Genomic DNA, 17,761 nt, shown 5'->3' with positions numbered 1-17,761 from the left:
TTAGAGAAGCTCTTAGGGGTGCGGTAGTAGTTAGGGGGAGTCCGCAGAGGGCGATGCTGCCATATTCTATTCGAGGGATGACTAGTGCTTGTACTGCAGTTTGGAAGTCTTTGGCTGGGAGGAAGGGTTTAAGTTTCCTCAGGGTATTGATTTGGTAGTTCGCTCCCTTAGTTGCCTTGCTGATATGTTGCTGCATGTTGACATTGGTGTCAAGTGTTATGCCTAAAGATTTTGCTGAGTCCACGATGGTGGGTTGGACATTGAGTGCAGTTAGGTGTTTAAGCCAAATTTGAGTAGTAGAGATCTTCGCAGATCAGAAGGAACTCTGTTTTCAGAGCATTGAGTTTGAGATGATTATCGGCAAGCCAGGATTGGGTGCTTCTGATCGTTGAGTTCAGGAGCAAAATGTCTTTGGGGGATTGTAATTTGAGATATAGTTGGGTGTCATCAGCGTACATGTGAAAGTGTACATTGGATGCTTGTAACAAGGTGGTGAGAGGTTCCATAACTAGGTTGAACAAAGTTGGGGATAGGGAGGATCCTTGGGGGACGCCTAACGATACAGGTATTGGCGAGGACATCAGGTTGTTGCTCTTGAATTTCTGCGACCTGTTGTGTAGAAAGGAGGTGAACCACTTGAGAACAGTCCCAGATAGACCCATTCTTGTGTTTAGTAGTTCGAGTAAATTCTCATGTTTAACGGTGTCGAATGCTGAAGAGAGATCAAGAAGGATGAGGAGGCAGGTATCGTTTTGATCTAGGATTTAAAGGGCGTCGTCAATTATGTGAGTCGTAGCAGTTTCCGTACTGTGTCCTGCTCGGAAGCCTGTTTGATGAGGGTTGAGGAGATCAAACTGATCAATGTGTTTCGTCAATTGTAGTTGTGCGCATTTTTCCAACAGTTTGGCGAGAGTGGGAATATTGGTAATGGGACGGTAATTGTTTAGATCAGAGGGGTCGGCTGTAGGTTTCTTTAGTAAAGGTGTGACTTGTCCAACTTTGAGGGAGTCAGGGATGGTTCCTTGTTGAAGTGAGCTGTTGATAATTTTAGTCCAGAGTGGGAGGAGCAAAGGGGTAAAGTCTTTTACAGCGTTAGCAGGAAGGGGGTCCGTGAGGTGATTGGATGGTTTCGAGGTGCAGAGCAGTTTGCCAATTTCTTCTTCAGAGTAGGTGCCAAAGGATGACCATGTAGCATTGTTTTTTGGTTCAGTGGGTGCTATGCAGTGGGGTTTGGAGCAGAGGCTTGCGTCAATGAGGAGATCGCGCTTTATGTTGTCAGTTTCTTGGATAAAGAAAGCGGAGAAGTCTTCACAGGAGGGTGCTTCGCGCATAGTGCTGAGTGGTTGGGGTTGTTCCTTGGATTGTGATCTGATTAGCTCAAACAGATTTCTCGGACGGTTTTTTGCTTGGTCGAGCTGGAGGCTGAAGAAATCTGATTTTGAGCGTTTTATTTTCCTGAAGTAGGCGTTTCTCTTTTTCTTCAGTGTTTTTAGGTGCAGTGCAGAGGGAGCTGATCTCCAGGTGCGCTCTGCCATTCGCATGGCTCGTCTATCCTCATTGAGACTCCCGTCGTACCATGGATTGGAGATTTTAGTGGAGACTCTTTTTAGCTGCATAGGTGCAGCCTCATTAATTATTGAGGTCATAGCGTTGAGATAGTGGTCAGTCAAGGATTGAACGTCCGTAGTGCCGGTAGGGGCAAGTAGGAGATTGCAGCTGTTAGGGGGTAAAGAGTTTGGGTTGAGTTTTTTCAGGTCTCTTTTCCAGACTTTGGGCTTGGAGGGTTGCACCGGGTTAAATTTAACTTTTTCATTGATGAAGAATGTGACAATATGATGATCTGACCAGTCACAGGGTTGGATAGACTCTAGTTGGATAGAGTCCTCTTTGGAGATGATAAGGTCGAGGATAGAGCCTTTCTCGTGGGTCGGGCTGTTGCATATTTGGGTGAGGTCAAGGGCATTGAGGAAATTTTTAAGACTATTTACCACCGCGTCATTGTGATCGTTCCAGTGGAGGTTGAAGTCACCAAGGTATATTTGGGTGAGCTGCCGACCGGAATTGGTTGAGATCATATCCATGATTTGTTGGGAGAAGGTGAGGTTGTCCCCGGGAGGGTGGTAAATGCCGTGAAGAGAGCATATCGGTTTGTCGATAATATCGAGGCAGATGTATTCACAGGAAGTTGGGGATGGTAGGGAGGAGGAGGTGACTTTCAGAACAGAGAGGTTGTTCCTGTAAATGCATGCGATTCCACCACCTATTTTGCCGTGCCTGTCAAGTCTAATGATGTGGTAGTTGGGAGGAACCAGAATGTCCATTATAGGTGTAGAAGATTCAGTTAGCCAGGTTTCAGTCATGATGATTAGGTCAAGGTCCAGTGTTAAGATGAGATCAGCGATGGCGGAGGAGTGTCTAGAGGCCGATCTGCAGTTGAGGAGAGTGCATTTGAGACGGGGTGTGTCGAGGGTGGTAGAGGGTTCTAGAGAGAGGGGGACTTTTCTAAGGTTATTAGGGATGGAGATTCTGTTGTTTATTGTGGGGGGTCTAAGGGGATTTGAGTGTATCGTGGGAATGGCGAGGTGTGTGGTGGATGTGTGGTTTAGGGGAGCTGGGTCGTAGGAGCGGAGGAGGGTGAGTGTGTCGAGGTCCGAAAGAGGGTTGCAGGGGCGACGGGGGCGGTTGTTGCGATTGCGAACATGGATTGAAGTCCAGTGTGGGGAGTGTTGAGTGATAGAGTCATCCGGAAGGGTGGGGGACATGTTGGGGGGGGAGGTGGTGGTGGGTGAGGGGTGTCTTGGGTGTGTGAAGAGTAGTTCTTTGATGATGTGAATGTCTTCTTTCGTCTTGAAAGACCCCTCTGTGTGTTCATCCCACTTAAAGCCCTGGGCTTATGGTACCTTGAGATGCCTAGAAGTGCCAGTTTGTATAATTATTTTTTCCATCTTTTTTTTTACACTGACATTCATGGAATCCCCAGCATGCATTACCTACAGGAATCTAAAGGAAGGAACACATATACATCAACGCAACAGCGACATCCAGTGGCCAGCTAGAATAAGGTCTTGACCACAGAAATAAAGAAGGCGTGTTTACTGTCCAGGTTGAAGCCTACCAGAGAGTGTAGCTGTCTGGTTTGCTAAAGACATCTTGGGGAAATTCGGAAAGCTTCTATGGGAATGATTGCATTCCGCCTGGTACTTACCAATGTCTTTCACGGCCGTATTACAGAAGGTGCCCCCAGAAACTTGTGTGGCCCCTTTTGTTATACCGCTAATGCACTTAAAGCACCAGCGCTACCTTCAGAGGGCGTTTCCTCATTTGCCTGGGGGCGTAGTCCATGCAAATGAGGGAAAAGTTTGGCCTCTGCGCCCGCGCCCTATTACAGACAAGGGAGCAGAGGCAAAGTAGCTGTCAGGAGAGCAGCCATCTGGAGGGTGGAAAGAGGGATATGGAGCCCCCAGACATCGCCTTGAGGTGGGTGCAGTCACTCACTGCATCCGCCTGTAAAAGGATCTCTAAACCCCCTTAGAAGTGCAGGCGAGTTGCCTCCTCCACAGTGAAGCATGGAGCGGCTGCTTCAAAGCCGCTCCGTATTTCACTTGAATGTGCTGCCCATAGGGCCGCACGAGTTCACGGCTGCCCTGGGTCAGCGCGTTCTATGTAATAGGGCGCACTTTCCCTGTTTGTGCCCGGTGCACCTGTTTTAGGCTGCGCCAGGCGCAAACAGGCAAAGCGCGCCTTAATACATAATATCATTTATAAACTACAGGGACTGTCCAACACCCCTGAACCAGGGACAACTAATCATACCACCTAACAATTGGTTCAGGTGAACAATTAATAACATGAACATTTGTGAATTTTGTTCATGTTATTAATATATAATATGGCCCCTGGTTTGTAACTCACATTTTCTGCCTTTCCATCTGCTTGCTTTACTTGTTTTAGGCTCTCCAGGTTCAGTTCGTCTCTCCTAAGGAGCAAAGCCTTTTTACACTACCTCTCCTCGCATTCTTCCACGAGTGCTCCTTTCTGGATATACAGCCAGATTCATCAAGGGAAATTGCGCTCGCATAGGGCCAGATTCTGAGAATCTGGCCCTTTGCGAGCGCAATTTTTGCATTTGGGATTCATCATCCCAAATGCAAAAATCGCTAATACAGAATTTGCATTTTAGCGAGGAATAGCATTTAAGGAATCTCTATTTGAGATTCCTTAAATGCAATTCATGAAACTTTTAAAATTTGCGAATTCGCAATTTCCGGCCGCTATTTACCGCGAAGTCTGACTTCGTGGTAAATAGCGAAAACTTAGAAAAATGCACTTTAGTGCATTTTTCTAAGTGGTATGTTACACACACACATGTCCTTTGGACATGTGTGTGCGCAACATCAGGCTACATTTCCATTTCAGGGGTGCTATCTGGTGTCCTTTGGACACCCCTGGCACCCTTGAAATCGCATTCTTATTTGCGATTCGCTAATTGCTAATCGCAAATAAGGATTGACTCCCCATTCATTCCTATGGGCCTTTAGGCACATAGGAATGAATGGGGAGTTATTCCTTATTTGCGAATAACAATTTGCTAATCGCAAATAAGGAGGCTGTAGGAATCGCAATATATTTAGCAATTTCTACATGAATCCCGATTTGAGAGTCCTTAATAGCGATTCCTTAATAATCGCTATTAAGGACTCGCAAATCGGGACCATGATGAATCTGGGGGTTAGGCCTTTAAATCTTCTTCTTACCTCGTCACATTTAATGTGCATTTAAAGAAAGAGGTCAAATGTCAGGGTCGGTCTTCAGAGAAAGCTTGGTGTTTACTTTTCTTTCCCTGAGTTCAAAGAGGATTTATGTAACAATCTTGTTGGATACTGGGGTTAGAGGAAAGGGTTTTGTCTGGTACACAACAACATGTAAATGACCTGTGCAAGCATTTCAGAATATATCAGAATTAGCCAAGCTAAAAATGAAGCACACTTTTTGTTAATTCGGAAGTGTGTTTGAAACAAATACTTTAATATAAAAACAAATCAATACACTAGGTGATGCGATTTTCCACATATTATCGTTTGTGCGATGTATAGTTGTATTAGTAAAACTGTTTGTCTGTGCAAATGTAATGGTCATTTCAATTGAAAATGTGTTTTCTGTAATGCTAACCATACCATTCATACTCCACTATACGACACTCTGCTCTACTCTGCACCATTCCATGCCTCTGCACCACTCCACTTTACACTATGCCACTGCACTTTACTCCACTCTGGACCACTCCACTCTGCCCCATTACACTCTACGCCTCCAGAAACATGGCTCACATTCACCTCCTCAAGCATTCCAGATGTCTTTTTCTCCCTGTCATCCTCAAGTCCTCGGGACCTACACCTGGGGTGAACCTGCAACACTTACGTTCAAAGAGCTCCTCACTTGCCACTTCTCACTTTCCATAACCCAGTATACCACCTTCCACCTCATCTAATGACCTACTACAGAACAAAGAGTTCACACTAAAGTATACACAAGCAAGCAGTTCATACATGAAATTTGAGAACTCCCTCATTGCCTCATTCATCTCACTCATCCACACTGCCCTGCTTGGAAACATAAGCCTCTCTGGCAACACCAGCAAACAAAGAATTATAGACACCCTCTACAGTCATAAGCATTCGCAACATAGAACAGCAGGCCACTGAACCAACATATGCAGCCTTGTACTCTACATAAACAACCATCCAGTGCAAACATCCAATACCCATACATTGATCACTCCACTATCTCCATCACCCGGTGTATGCCCAATCAACACTTTAAGGCCAACTGAAAACAGAATAAATAACTTTCAGATCCTTCAAGGAGTTCTCAGTCGACAATGTACAGCACAAACTCTACCCTGAACCCTCCATCACCCACCATGTTAACAAAATCAGTACCCTTGTGTATATCTTCAATGTATTCCTGGAAACCATGTAAACATCAATGCACCAATGAAAATGGTCTAGAGCAAATTTAAACTTTCATCACCTTGGTACTCCCACGACTTCACTGGCAACAAATACACCATTCACAAACAGGAAAGAAAAATGGAGCATTGACAACCTTGCACTAACAGATTCCCCTTCCACAATATGCAGATAACTCCCCACATCAGCCAAAGCCTAATACTACACCTACATCAATGAAGCATGCCTGAGAAGCAGAATGATCTTCAAGACATCATGCATTGAAGCAATCACCTGTCAGACCCACCAATCCCCAACTCCATTGGCACGTGCAATGCCACCAAATTCTTCGGAGACAGAAATACAGATCAGACAGACATCAACTGCACCAAGCCTGCTAGCGCCCTTGCACCCACCCCAGCACACAACATACCATAATGAACATGTTTCAGACTTCTCTAAAGCAGATCTCCCCATCATCCTCAAGCCTCTGCTTCCTACCTCCTATCAGGATGAGGTCTTACCCTGAGACTTCATCAAACCTTCACTAGAGAATTTCCCTTATCCCTGCTCACAATGATCATTGCCTCCCTAACCTCAGGCATCTTCTCAGAAACCGTCAAAACTGGACAGATGCTGCTCCTCTTGCAGACACCAACCCTAGAACCTGATGACCTTACCAACTACTTGCCATAACCATACCTAGTCTTTATTGGCAAGATCACTGGAAAAGCAGTCTACAAACAACTTCGAGCACTCAGTAATACCAGCCATAACCATCATGATTCCAGGTTTCAAATAATGCCACTGCACTGAAACCACCACTTCCCTAATTCCATCATGGATGTTACAGTGCTGCACCCAACCATTACCTTTTATAGAGTCTCAGTGATAGCTGTTGTGAACTCCGAATGTCAAAACTTAGTTGATTATATTCAAACCCCTCAAACTACTATATTCTTTCCCACAGATCCCAATATGGGGGGGTTACCCCACAGTATCTACCCCATTGTTGCATTCCACTAACAAAGTCTACTTATCCTATTTTGATATGTAATCCATCCTCCCCCCTCCTTATCCACCCATCCCTTCCCTCTCCCTCCCTCCCTTCCTCTTGGTCCCTGCTCCCTCCCTCCCCTTATTCTGGGTATCTTTTCCTTTTAACAAAAACACATGCACCTGCAATTAGAATATACCCTGTGAGTTTCCTACACTGTGTGTTACTTATATTGGCATGTTCTTCTTTGATTTCTAATAAACAATTACGAAACAAAAAAATAAACTTAGTTGCAAGAAAGGGAATACACCAGAGCCCTGCAGAATGCAAGGCAATGTATTAGGAAGTTAACCCACATGCTCGCTTATAGTAAACTCACATCTAAAAATGAAAAGCAGGAACAGTCCTTGTAGAAATCGACAAATGGCTGGGTACACTCATATCTGGATGCAGGGTTAGATCACAAGAGGTGCTCAAAGATACCTGGAGGGTGCAAGGCCACAATGAGGACAAAGTGTCCAGGCTGACCAATGTGGCATGTAAAGGGAGAGAAATGCCTCCCTCGAAAGGAGCTTCCATGAGTGAAACCCCAGTTAGTTCAACAACATGTGAAGAAGGACATATTAGTGGGACGATACCATATCCAAGCACATTTACATAGCTAAGCTACAAGTGCTGATAAAGTTCTGGTATAAAGTGCTCCACATGAGGCCAACACATAAATTGTCCGTATTTGGAGTACCAGGCAGAGGGCAGTTGAATGAGCATATTGGGGAAAATGCCCATCAATTTAGTGCCTCGGAAACCATGCACACGCTCTACTTAGTCATCCACTATGTTTTATTGATTCCTGTGGCTCCGTGGCTGTGGGGTGGAATGGGATCCTGTGTTAGAAATGACCCTTAAAAGGCAGATCATGACCTCCTTTAGTAAGGCAAAGAGGGATGAGGCTCAGTGCTGGTTAGGCGAGGGAGAGATGTAGCTCTGTAGGGCACTACCAGAGAAAGAATGACTCAAGGGAAAGATAAACTTGAGGGAAAGATTGACTGAAGGGAAAGATTGACTCAAGGGAAAGATTGACTAAAGAGAAAGATTGACTCAAGGGAAAGATTAACTCATGGGAAAGATTGACTCAAGGGAAAGATTGACTCAGGGGAATGATTGTTTCTGGCGAGATTCCTTTTGTTGTAGAAACAAAATGGCTTTCTGATATTGAGAGATTGTCAGCCTATTTTGGATAGTGAGGGGATGTTTGTATTTGGATTAACTTTGTAAATATGCATCAAGTTTCAATCTGGAGCCAGTGTGACATTTGGTGAAGACCAGTGGGATGTGGTAAGATGCCAAATATCCTGCCACATGATCTACGGCTTCGGTCAATACCAATTGCTTTCGGGATTAATTTCCTAGTGAATTAAAGGCAATTTATTAGTATTTGAAACGACCCTGATTTGTTATGAAGAAAACGTAACACATGTGAACACCTGTAATTAAACAGCCAATTTTCCTCGTTTAGGCTCAGTTATTTGTGGTGATTGACAGTCTCAAACCATTAACCCTCTACCATGTGGAAGTTCAAGTGCTTTCGACAGCTGGCCATGGACCAGCAACAACGAAGACCTTCTGGACACCGGCACTTAACGAAACAGGTTTATGAGGTTAGTGATCAACTTTAATTGGAATTCATTGATTGACCTCTGAAAAGAAGCTGACTTATACATTGCCCCATAATATTTTCTGTGAGCCATGACCAAGAAGATGACATTAGTCCACATGTTTTACGCTCACTGTATGCAGCTCTCATTGATGTAGAGCACTCCTCTTCTGGCTGAACTACATGCAGAACTCAGGCATACTAATCAGTGGATTTTATCAGACACATCTGATACTGCACCAATAGTTTCATTCCAGATCAGGAGTCCTGTAACACAATATTTCCTGATTAATTTAATGCAAGCATGCATACAGAAAAAGTACAGCATAATGAGAGATGAACTAGAGCACCACCACTGTTGAAGGTCTAACCTAATATATAAGGTAATTGCCATCTTTACTACCCACCTTTTATTTGATCCATTATCTGTTTCCATTCTTTTTTAGGAGATTAACTGTATTCTGTACCCACTGTACCATATGGTGTGGCACAAAGAATTGTGAAACTTTGCCAATGGAGGAAAACAGTGGCCACTTGCACACTTAACATACCTATCCATCGTCTGCAGTAGGAATCAGGAGCATCTTCAAAAGATGAAGTCTCTTTCAAAGCTCAAGATCTGAACATCTCTGCAATAGTTTGAAAAGAAAGTAATACAGCACAGCTTCAATAAACAAGGATTACAGGAAAACCAGCAGAAAGCGGCCAGTGTTACTTCTGACTTTCTTCAGCATAACTAGGCCTGCGCTTGGGTCCAGATCTGAACTACGTAATTATTTATCTGCTGCCTAATAAACCAATCATTGGCCAGTTTCAAAGTAAGGTCTAAACAAAGGTACTTGTTAGGAGCTGTATAGTCAGCCTAACTGTGGTCAATGGCTTCAAAATGACCATCCGCATTGGAGCATGTCTTGGTTACAGAGGTGGGATACGTTCCACCTTCTACCTAAACGCTTAGGACACAAAGACGTTTGAAAAGGAGAGCTGGAAAATATCTACAAAATGGCCAAATGCATTCCCCAAATATAACTCTGAAATGGTCAAGTGGTGGGGTTGTCACCTACAAATGCTGGTGTCATTTGGTGTGCTCATGCTAACCTTCAACCGTGGGCTATCTGATGAAACGTGAATCTCGGTTGTGGTTTAACGTTTGCTCCATCCGCATTTTCACAAAATAAGCCTCCAATTGCAATGCACAAGTCCAACTAATGAAAACCACCATGCTGTGTGGATGTTGTCACTGAAGTAGATTTTCTCAACAGAATGAATGAGGACAAGGTAAGCTCCCTAATTGAGCTGATGAAGTGTTATCCCTTCCTATTGAGGTCTCACCCCTGACCTGATCACAAAGTGTAAATATTTTAATGTATTATATGCTGCATTGTTTAGAAGAAATGAAGAATCCAGCTAATCCTTAATTTATGGAAGGATTAGGAATTTGAATTGGGAATATTTTTATGTAGTGTGTGTTTCTAAAATTTATGATATTAAATGTTATTATCTCCAAGCCTGAGTGTCCATCCCAATATGTGTTTTATTTCAAACAGAAGGGGGTGGGAGCACACTGCTTCACCTCCCAGCACAGTTCACCCCGTAGCATTATGGTAAGTGCAGTTCATGGTAAATATTTACTTTGAATATTTACTGGAGTATGTCACCAAAATGTGTGCAGGTTAGTGCTGTAAAGCTCTAGACACGTGTTTCATCTATCATCAGTATAGATAAAAACACATTTAATCTGGGGTTGCTAAGTAAGCTGCTGCAATCCTTTGAGGTCTCAGTACCTCTCACAGGCGCACAGGTGCATCTCCAAAAGCTCGTCAGCTCAATGGCTAAAGGAAGCCTTTTTAAACAGAAGGGGCTGGAAGCACAAGGCTTCACCTCCCAGCACAGTTCTCCCCTTAGCATTCTGGTAAATGCAGTTCATGGTAAATGCTTACTTGAATATTTACTGGAGAAAATTGGTGAAATACTCCAGTAAATATTCAAGTAAGCATTTACCATGAACTACATTTACCATAATGCTAAGGGGTGTACTGTGCTGGGAGGTGAAGCTGTGTGCTCCCACCCCTTTCTATGTGTTTTATTTTAGTAGCCTATTTAAAAAAGTGTTGCTACTACATTTTATACAGCCAAATGCCAGGTTGAACTTGAAGGAATATGGCATGGCCAATATCGCATTTAAGTCACTTTAGATCTTTTTTTGCAGAAAAGGACATGGTTTGCTTAGCGCACCTTCAAAAACCTTTTTATTCAAACATGGAAGGTGCTCTTAAACGTGTATCCATCTGCGTATCACAGTTTTTATATTATATTGAATTGAAATCTTGGTCTCGGAGCACATTTTGTTCAATTGATTAACGAAATAGGTCTTCTCAAGCCTCCATGTTTTTGTTCAAAACCTTGTGGGTCTATGAGCTTTTTGTAGGCCCAATGTGGTCTTGATAATGCTTTTCTGTTTGCAAGTCACATGAAATGGCAAATGGTAGTCCCCAATGTGGATCAGAAAGTCTGACGACTGGCCACGTATCATTATAGTCTATATAAAACACAAGCATGGCAAAACCAAGAGGTATGGCACTGGTTACCAGCCGTCCCAACTTGTTTATTTTGTTTTGTCAAGGTTTTTGTGAAACTAATGGCTGAAACAAAAATACCCTTTGATCTCTAAAAGCTCACATTGCCATTGGGATAGAATTCCAGAACATGCACACAAAGTCTGCCGAAACACTAGATTTTGCTCGACTCAATTCCACTACCTACATATGTCCGACCTCACACCACACAAACTAAAAAGGATCCATCGGACGGACGATAAGTCGGGCCCAAGCTGTAGGGTACCCTATGTTGCTTTTTTACTTATGATTTGGGCTTGCCCTCAAATAGGGCAATTCTGGCAAGCAGTAATAGGCGAGCCGGAGTTAACCTTTAGCTGCACCAATCTCTTGGAGTTGGGAATCTAGTCCTAGTCCTTGCTAAAAGGGCTATTGCAATGCACTGGAGCTCACCTGGGTGTTCTCCTCAGGGCAAATGTACTGGGAAGGTTGAACGCTGGGCACTGGCCGAGGAGTCAGCTCTCAGAGATGAAGAGTGTAGGAACCTGCAAACCCACCAAATTGCAGACAAAAGGGCTGCATCCCTGGCATCCTTCATGAGGGTGGAACCTGTAACTCCATAATTCCTATACTGGACAGAAAAGGAATGCTACGGCACTGCTCAGTGTGAGATGTCGGTAACATGAATGAAGGCCTGGAAGTGGAGTAGATCTTAATGTTGAAGCGTGAATAAATTGCCCAGTAAATGTTAACGAGTATCTTTATCATTCACAATGTACACCATGTCAGACCATTATGACATTGTTGAGATGCTACGGACACCGGGGAAAAGAATACTAGCTATTCCTTTGGAGTGCTGGTATGCAGGAATGCACTGACCAGGAGTAGTCAACTACACTATTTGACGCCAAATTATTTTTCTGTGTAATGTACCACATGCAATGTTAATCTTGATTTGTAACAACAAGAATGGGCGTACAACCGTGGTTATAAGTTTTGAAAACCAATAAAAAGTATTAAAAAAATAAAATGAAGCATCTATTGCCATAGTAGTTCCTGGGACTGAAGGAAACTGTTTTGTGGGTGGATATGCCTCCTATGAAAAGCGCAGAATGCCCTCATTCAAGCTGAAGTTAGCCAGTGGCTGAAGTGGACTGACCCATTACCCCATGCTGTAGTATGTATCGGGTGAACAAAAATTGTAAATTACACAATAGACCAACGTATGAAGAGGGTTGGCTGAAAGCCCCCACGAGTATAATAATTTTAGTTAAATCAAAAGGTAATTTATACTTCCCTTTCAGAACACGTACCCTCTCCTGGTAACAAAATGTAGTTTAGTTGCTCCTGAGTGTTTCTGTTAGCGGGGGGGGGGGCCGGGGGGGACGACGACAATGCACAGGCCTGATTCTTCTGAAACTGCATATCTCATTTTCTTAACACAGCAGTATTCTTTGTTTCACATAGTAGGGTTAGTTGAACAATTAGATTCAATAAAAACCCTAAAAAAACCTTTTTATTCATACTCCAGGTGCCCTAGAAATAAAGGAACTCTTTCGGTATACCTATGGGAATCTTTAGCCTCCTCATTTTCTTCTGGATATCTGCCTATCCAGCCAAATTTAATCTAAGAACACCCATTCCTTTTTTGTTGAGACCACCCTAGTGGTATCAAGCTACCAGGGTGTGGATAGGCACCGATGATGAAGAATGTCATGATAAAGTGAGTGAGGCATCTACTCCAATATCTTTTGATACCCAATAGGTACTAGGAAGTGGTTTCTTCCTAGAAGAGGATCCATACCTTTCTCCTTTTCCTTCTTTACTTAGTCCGGTTGCTCTTGGGTGTGAATGGGTTTTTCTTTGTTTAACAGCAACCCCACCAATCTGTACATGCTGCCAGTACACGATGAGCTGGTTTGATTTTTCTTTGTTTTATAGTTTGTTTTACACGTTTTACACTACAGTTTCCTTTTAAATGCTTTCAATGTCTTTGCTTCCAGGCTCCAAGTGGATCATATTTAAATTAAGAAAGCTGAATACATTCATTGATATTCACAGAAATCCAAATGAGTTCTGGCTTTTGACACTATTTTAATATTTGTATTTGTCAATTTCAGTGCAGCTGTGTGCTTGGCTTGTGTCAGTTCTGAGTTTCTTCTGATAACAACTATGCCCCCTTAGCATCTGTGTTGTCTTATTGCTCTATTTTACATTCTCAAATCACCTAGATATGTTAGGCGGTCCTCTGTCCTGAAAGAATGGTTATCTAATACAGTAAATTAGGTCCTTTCAGGAGAGTTGTTGCTAACAACTATTTATAATGTACAAAGTTCTGCTTTATCACCCACTACGTACTCACACATACAGTCTGTCCTACATCCAAGCCTATCTCAGGGTGTTGTTTCTTCAGAACCAAGGTCTGTAGTTTTCCACACCCTGCATAGTGGTTCCTCTAACCCCATTAAGATAGTTGTAAGACCAGTATATGCCCACAGACCTCACAAAAGGACCACAAAGACACCAACTTTGATAGCTTGCATTACGTTTACAATAAAACATCCAGGTGTGAAGCCTCTCTAAAACAATGTCCTTCAATTAGCTGACATGCATTTTGTTTCCCTCTCTTCAAAAGTTCCTTTCTCCATTCCCAGCATCTAGATTGGGACTCTTGCATGTGCTGTTGGTTGCTCTGCTTTGAATTCTACTCTCAGAATTAAAATGTGTAAGGTAAAAAGATTCTGCTTTGGACATTGCCTGATTATCAGTTTCCATTTTAGTAATTTATTCAGAAAACTGTATGTGTAAATGTACATCGACTTTCAAAAGTGTGGAATGACTTTCGAAATATTAGGCGAAATTTCATGACTTCGTTTCTCAAAAATATAACTGAAGCTCTGCGGATGCTAAAGAAACCACGATTCGGCTCCAAAGATGTGTGCAAACACCACCCTGATTCTAGCTTAGTATGTCATGCTAACTTGTTAGCAATAGTGGCAATAAGTCAAAGTAGAAGCTGTTTACTCAGGGCAGTGTTGTTCTTGATCCTCTTCTGGCTAGGTTCCACCTTGGCAGCTATGGAATTGGAAGTGTTAAGTGTCCTGTATGAAGGGCACAGGTTACCAGTTTAGGACAGTGGTGGCTTCATGATCCTGCTAAATCTGTTAGTGTTATTGACACTGTCACCCTAACCATTCCACAAACTAGACTGGAGAAAGAGAGAATCAGTGGAAAGGCTCATTCTTTCAGGAAAGCTCAGAAATTTCTTCTGCTATTTCTATCTTATCCTCAATAATTGTTAGGGGCTTTACTGCTGGGCTTTGTATTTGTCCCTGTTCTTCATATATCTTTGTTTGTCCCCTCACTCCTGTCATCCGGACATATACAATACAACTAATAGACCAGATGTTAAGTAGAAGAAATGCTCATCCCCCACGAGAATATCCTCAACACAAAAACTTTTAGAAAATGTGAGGAAGTGGGATGACATATATTACTTAGCTACCCACAAACTCAAGTACATTTTGCTAACCCTATAAGGTGAGATTGCACATCTAAACAGTATATGTTATGATTTACTGTGATGGCTGCTCCAAATAGCAATTAATAGTATTTTACCAATTTACATAGGATTGTTTTGACAAATCTAATGCATAAATTGGTTATACCAAAATTATGTACGTTACCATTGTCCACTTTCCTCTGTCAACCATCACAAAGATGCAAAAAACATTAATTTATTCAAGGACTTCCTTCCAAATAGGTAATGTCTTGGTAAGTATCTTTTCACTTTAAGCCATTGAATTTTTTAACAGCATCCGATATTCTTTCAAAACAATTCTATATTAAGTTCCTCAAAGACATTCAAAATACAGTCACAGCCAATGTGTTTCAGTCCACTGGAAGGAACTTCTTCAGGGCTGTTAATCGAATAATACAACTGAATTAAAATCCATTTCAGATTACTAATGTTAGAAACAAACAGTTCAAGATCTGACAACAGGTTTATCCAGAAATTCATTGTATTGTATTTCCTCCCTAGTAGGAGTTGTAGAATTAAATTTAAATATTTAAGGTTTTCTTCCTACTGTGCTATACACCCACAGTACGTTAATTAGGTATGTTTTCATAATTTACAGAAGACAGAAATCTCTAAATGCATGGATACAGCAATCGACATTTGGAAGGTGATCAAGTAACTATTGCAAAGTCCCAGGAGCAGATTTGCAGCCAGGGTGCAACATTTCAAAATACTTTGATCCTTTTGAGCTAGAAATTGGACTTTTATTGTGCTCTTTAAACTATGCAAAAATTATGGTGTATGTGCTGACTGCTAAAATTCAATAATTATGTGCAAAATACTGTTGTCACTAAATGGCCTAACTGTAGCAGCACTAGCGTAGAGTTTCAGCGTTATGAAGTTTTAGGAACTGTTACTTTCCCAAGCCACGAAAACAGCATGGAGGAGTCCAAACGGGTATGAATACACATAGATGCTCGATTTCTGTTCCAGGGCAAATGTCTGACAGCAAAAAGTACATGCTCATCTTTAATTTCTTAAGTTCCTCTGTAAGATGCCAGGAAAGGTTACTTTTTCAGTGGAAATGCTTATTAAAAAAACCTGGGATTTTCTCAAAAATGTGCTATTTCCAATAACTGACAGCATAAGATGGTCAGGGCCACAATATAAAGCTTTACAGGTGTTATCACTCAATAACATCAGTTGTTCCTCCTAATGAGACCAGTCCCTTTTAGCCATGTAAGCCTTTCATTGTATGATGTATACATGCTGCATGTAATTGTTATTTTATTAGAAAATGTAGGGAAAGCATTTGGGATATAACTCACACCATGAGCACATTAGATTCACAAGTCACCTTCTATTGTCTTAGAATGAATATGTTGTCTACATGTAGAGCAGTGCCTCCCATTCCAGAAAATACACACATCCAGTGCAAAGAAGGCTGCTGCTCATCCTCGTCCATCCATCTCTCTGACATTTACTGTCCAGGCAGCTGACCATTTACCGGATGACATTTAACACACGGAGGCATACATTATGTTATCCATGTGTGAGAACTCTGCAGGCTTAGGTCCCTTGTAACACTAGCAGATAAGCCAGTCCTACAGCAATCTGCCATAAATGTGTAGCAGGAACTGGAGAGGGAATGTCTGAGCTTCTGGTAAATATACTGAAAAGTAATTTGTAAAGCTTTTAGCCACGCGACTTGTCAAAGTAATTAGTAGTCTGGTACACCCCGACCAATCGAGCTTCATGCCCAATTGCAACACTGCATTAAATCTGTGCAGAGTTCATCGAGTGATGGGAAGGGTGGCAACAATTCAAGAAACGGCGACAGTAGTGTCGCTGGATGCCACAATGGCATTTGACACAGTTGAATGGCCATAACTCTTTGCAGTCCTCATTAAAATGAGGTTTGGCCCACGTTCATCCAATGGGTCAGGCTCCTTTACTCTGAATCCCTGGCTCAAGTTGTAGTCAACAACAAAAAATCCGAAATATCTAACTTAAGTAGCGGAACCCGCCTGGGCTGCACTCTGTCCCCCCTCCTGTTCGCTCTGGTACTGGAACCATTGGCCTCCTGGATTTGCAAGGATCCAGTGATACACGTGCTGCACAGGTCAGAAACTTGGGAAGACCGCATCTCTATGTATGCGGATGATATCCTCCTTTTCCTGGCCTCTCCGAAATCATCAATCGGTGCGGTGCTAGACATCTTGGCTATCTTTAGCCGGTAGTCCGGCTACTCAGTTAACTGGAGTAAATCAATATTGTATGTCCTTAAGGGACCCCCACCGGTCCGGCCAAGGAACTGCCCCATTCAAGCCACCATGGTGGGCTTTAAGTATCTTGAAATTTTCGTTACCACAGACCCTAGGAGCCGATACGACCAGAACCTGCTTCCACCTCTGCAAAGTCTGAAGCGAGACGCGACAAACTGGATGACGCACTCGCTCTCGTTGTTAGGCAGGGCGGCTCTCTTTAAAATGATGTCCTTGCCCCGCTTTTTGTATGCATTGCTAAATACTCCAGACTTGGTCCCCGCAAGCTACTTTAGAAAGATCTAAAGTCTGCAGAACACTCTACTATGGAACAGGAAACCCCATATAGCGCTGGCCAAACTAAACCTTAGCTGGTATGACTGAGGTATTGGCCTCCCAGCCCTTAAAAAATATTATTGGGCAGCACATCTTGCGGCCAAAAACCATTAGACATATCGGCGCGCTGATGACCCGGTCTTTGCCATGGACAGATGTCTCCTGCCGGTAGGAAATTACAACAGAATACTATACTCTAAACTCGGGCGACTCTCCTTGCTGTTCAAATATGGCACACCGCGAACATAAGCTGGGAGCAAAAACTCACCCTGACTACCCCTTTGTGGGACTCCGAAGCCCTGGGGAACCTGTGGAAGTCAAAGGGGTTTGATAAATGGGACCTAATCGGCATCTCCAAAATAAAAGATTTCTGGGTGAAAGGGGAGGTGAAAGCCTTCACTATTTTACAACAAGAATATGACTTGGCAGTCTCAGCGCATTTCCGGTACCGTCAGATTCGACAAGCCCTGCTATCGAAATTGACTAA

General features: G+C 42.8%; 1 protein-coding gene across 1 annotated transcript in view; it reads left to right on the top strand.

The window, feature by feature from the left end:
• Positions 1-9,131, top strand: part of LOC144791158 (anosmin-1-like) — a 200,616-nt gene extending 191,485 nt beyond the window's left edge. The window contains exons 13-14 of the mRNA XM_078665813.1: positions 8,462-8,603; positions 9,046-9,131. Coding sequence (XP_078521939.1) covers positions 8,462-8,602 — 141 coding nt within the window. The 3' untranslated portion in view covers position 8,603; positions 9,046-9,131. The remainder of the gene's footprint in view (positions 1-8,461; positions 8,604-9,045) is intronic.
• Positions 9,132-17,761: the final 8,630 nt, after the last annotated feature.

The sequence above is a fragment of the Lissotriton helveticus genome, chromosome 11 (assembly GCF_964261635.1).
Source record: "Lissotriton helveticus chromosome 11, aLisHel1.1, whole genome shotgun sequence".
Classification (NCBI taxonomy): Eukaryota; Metazoa; Chordata; class Amphibia; order Caudata; family Salamandridae; genus Lissotriton; species Lissotriton helveticus.
Note: the sequence above shows the minus strand (reverse complement) of the source record. Positions and strands in the feature narration are given on the sequence as shown.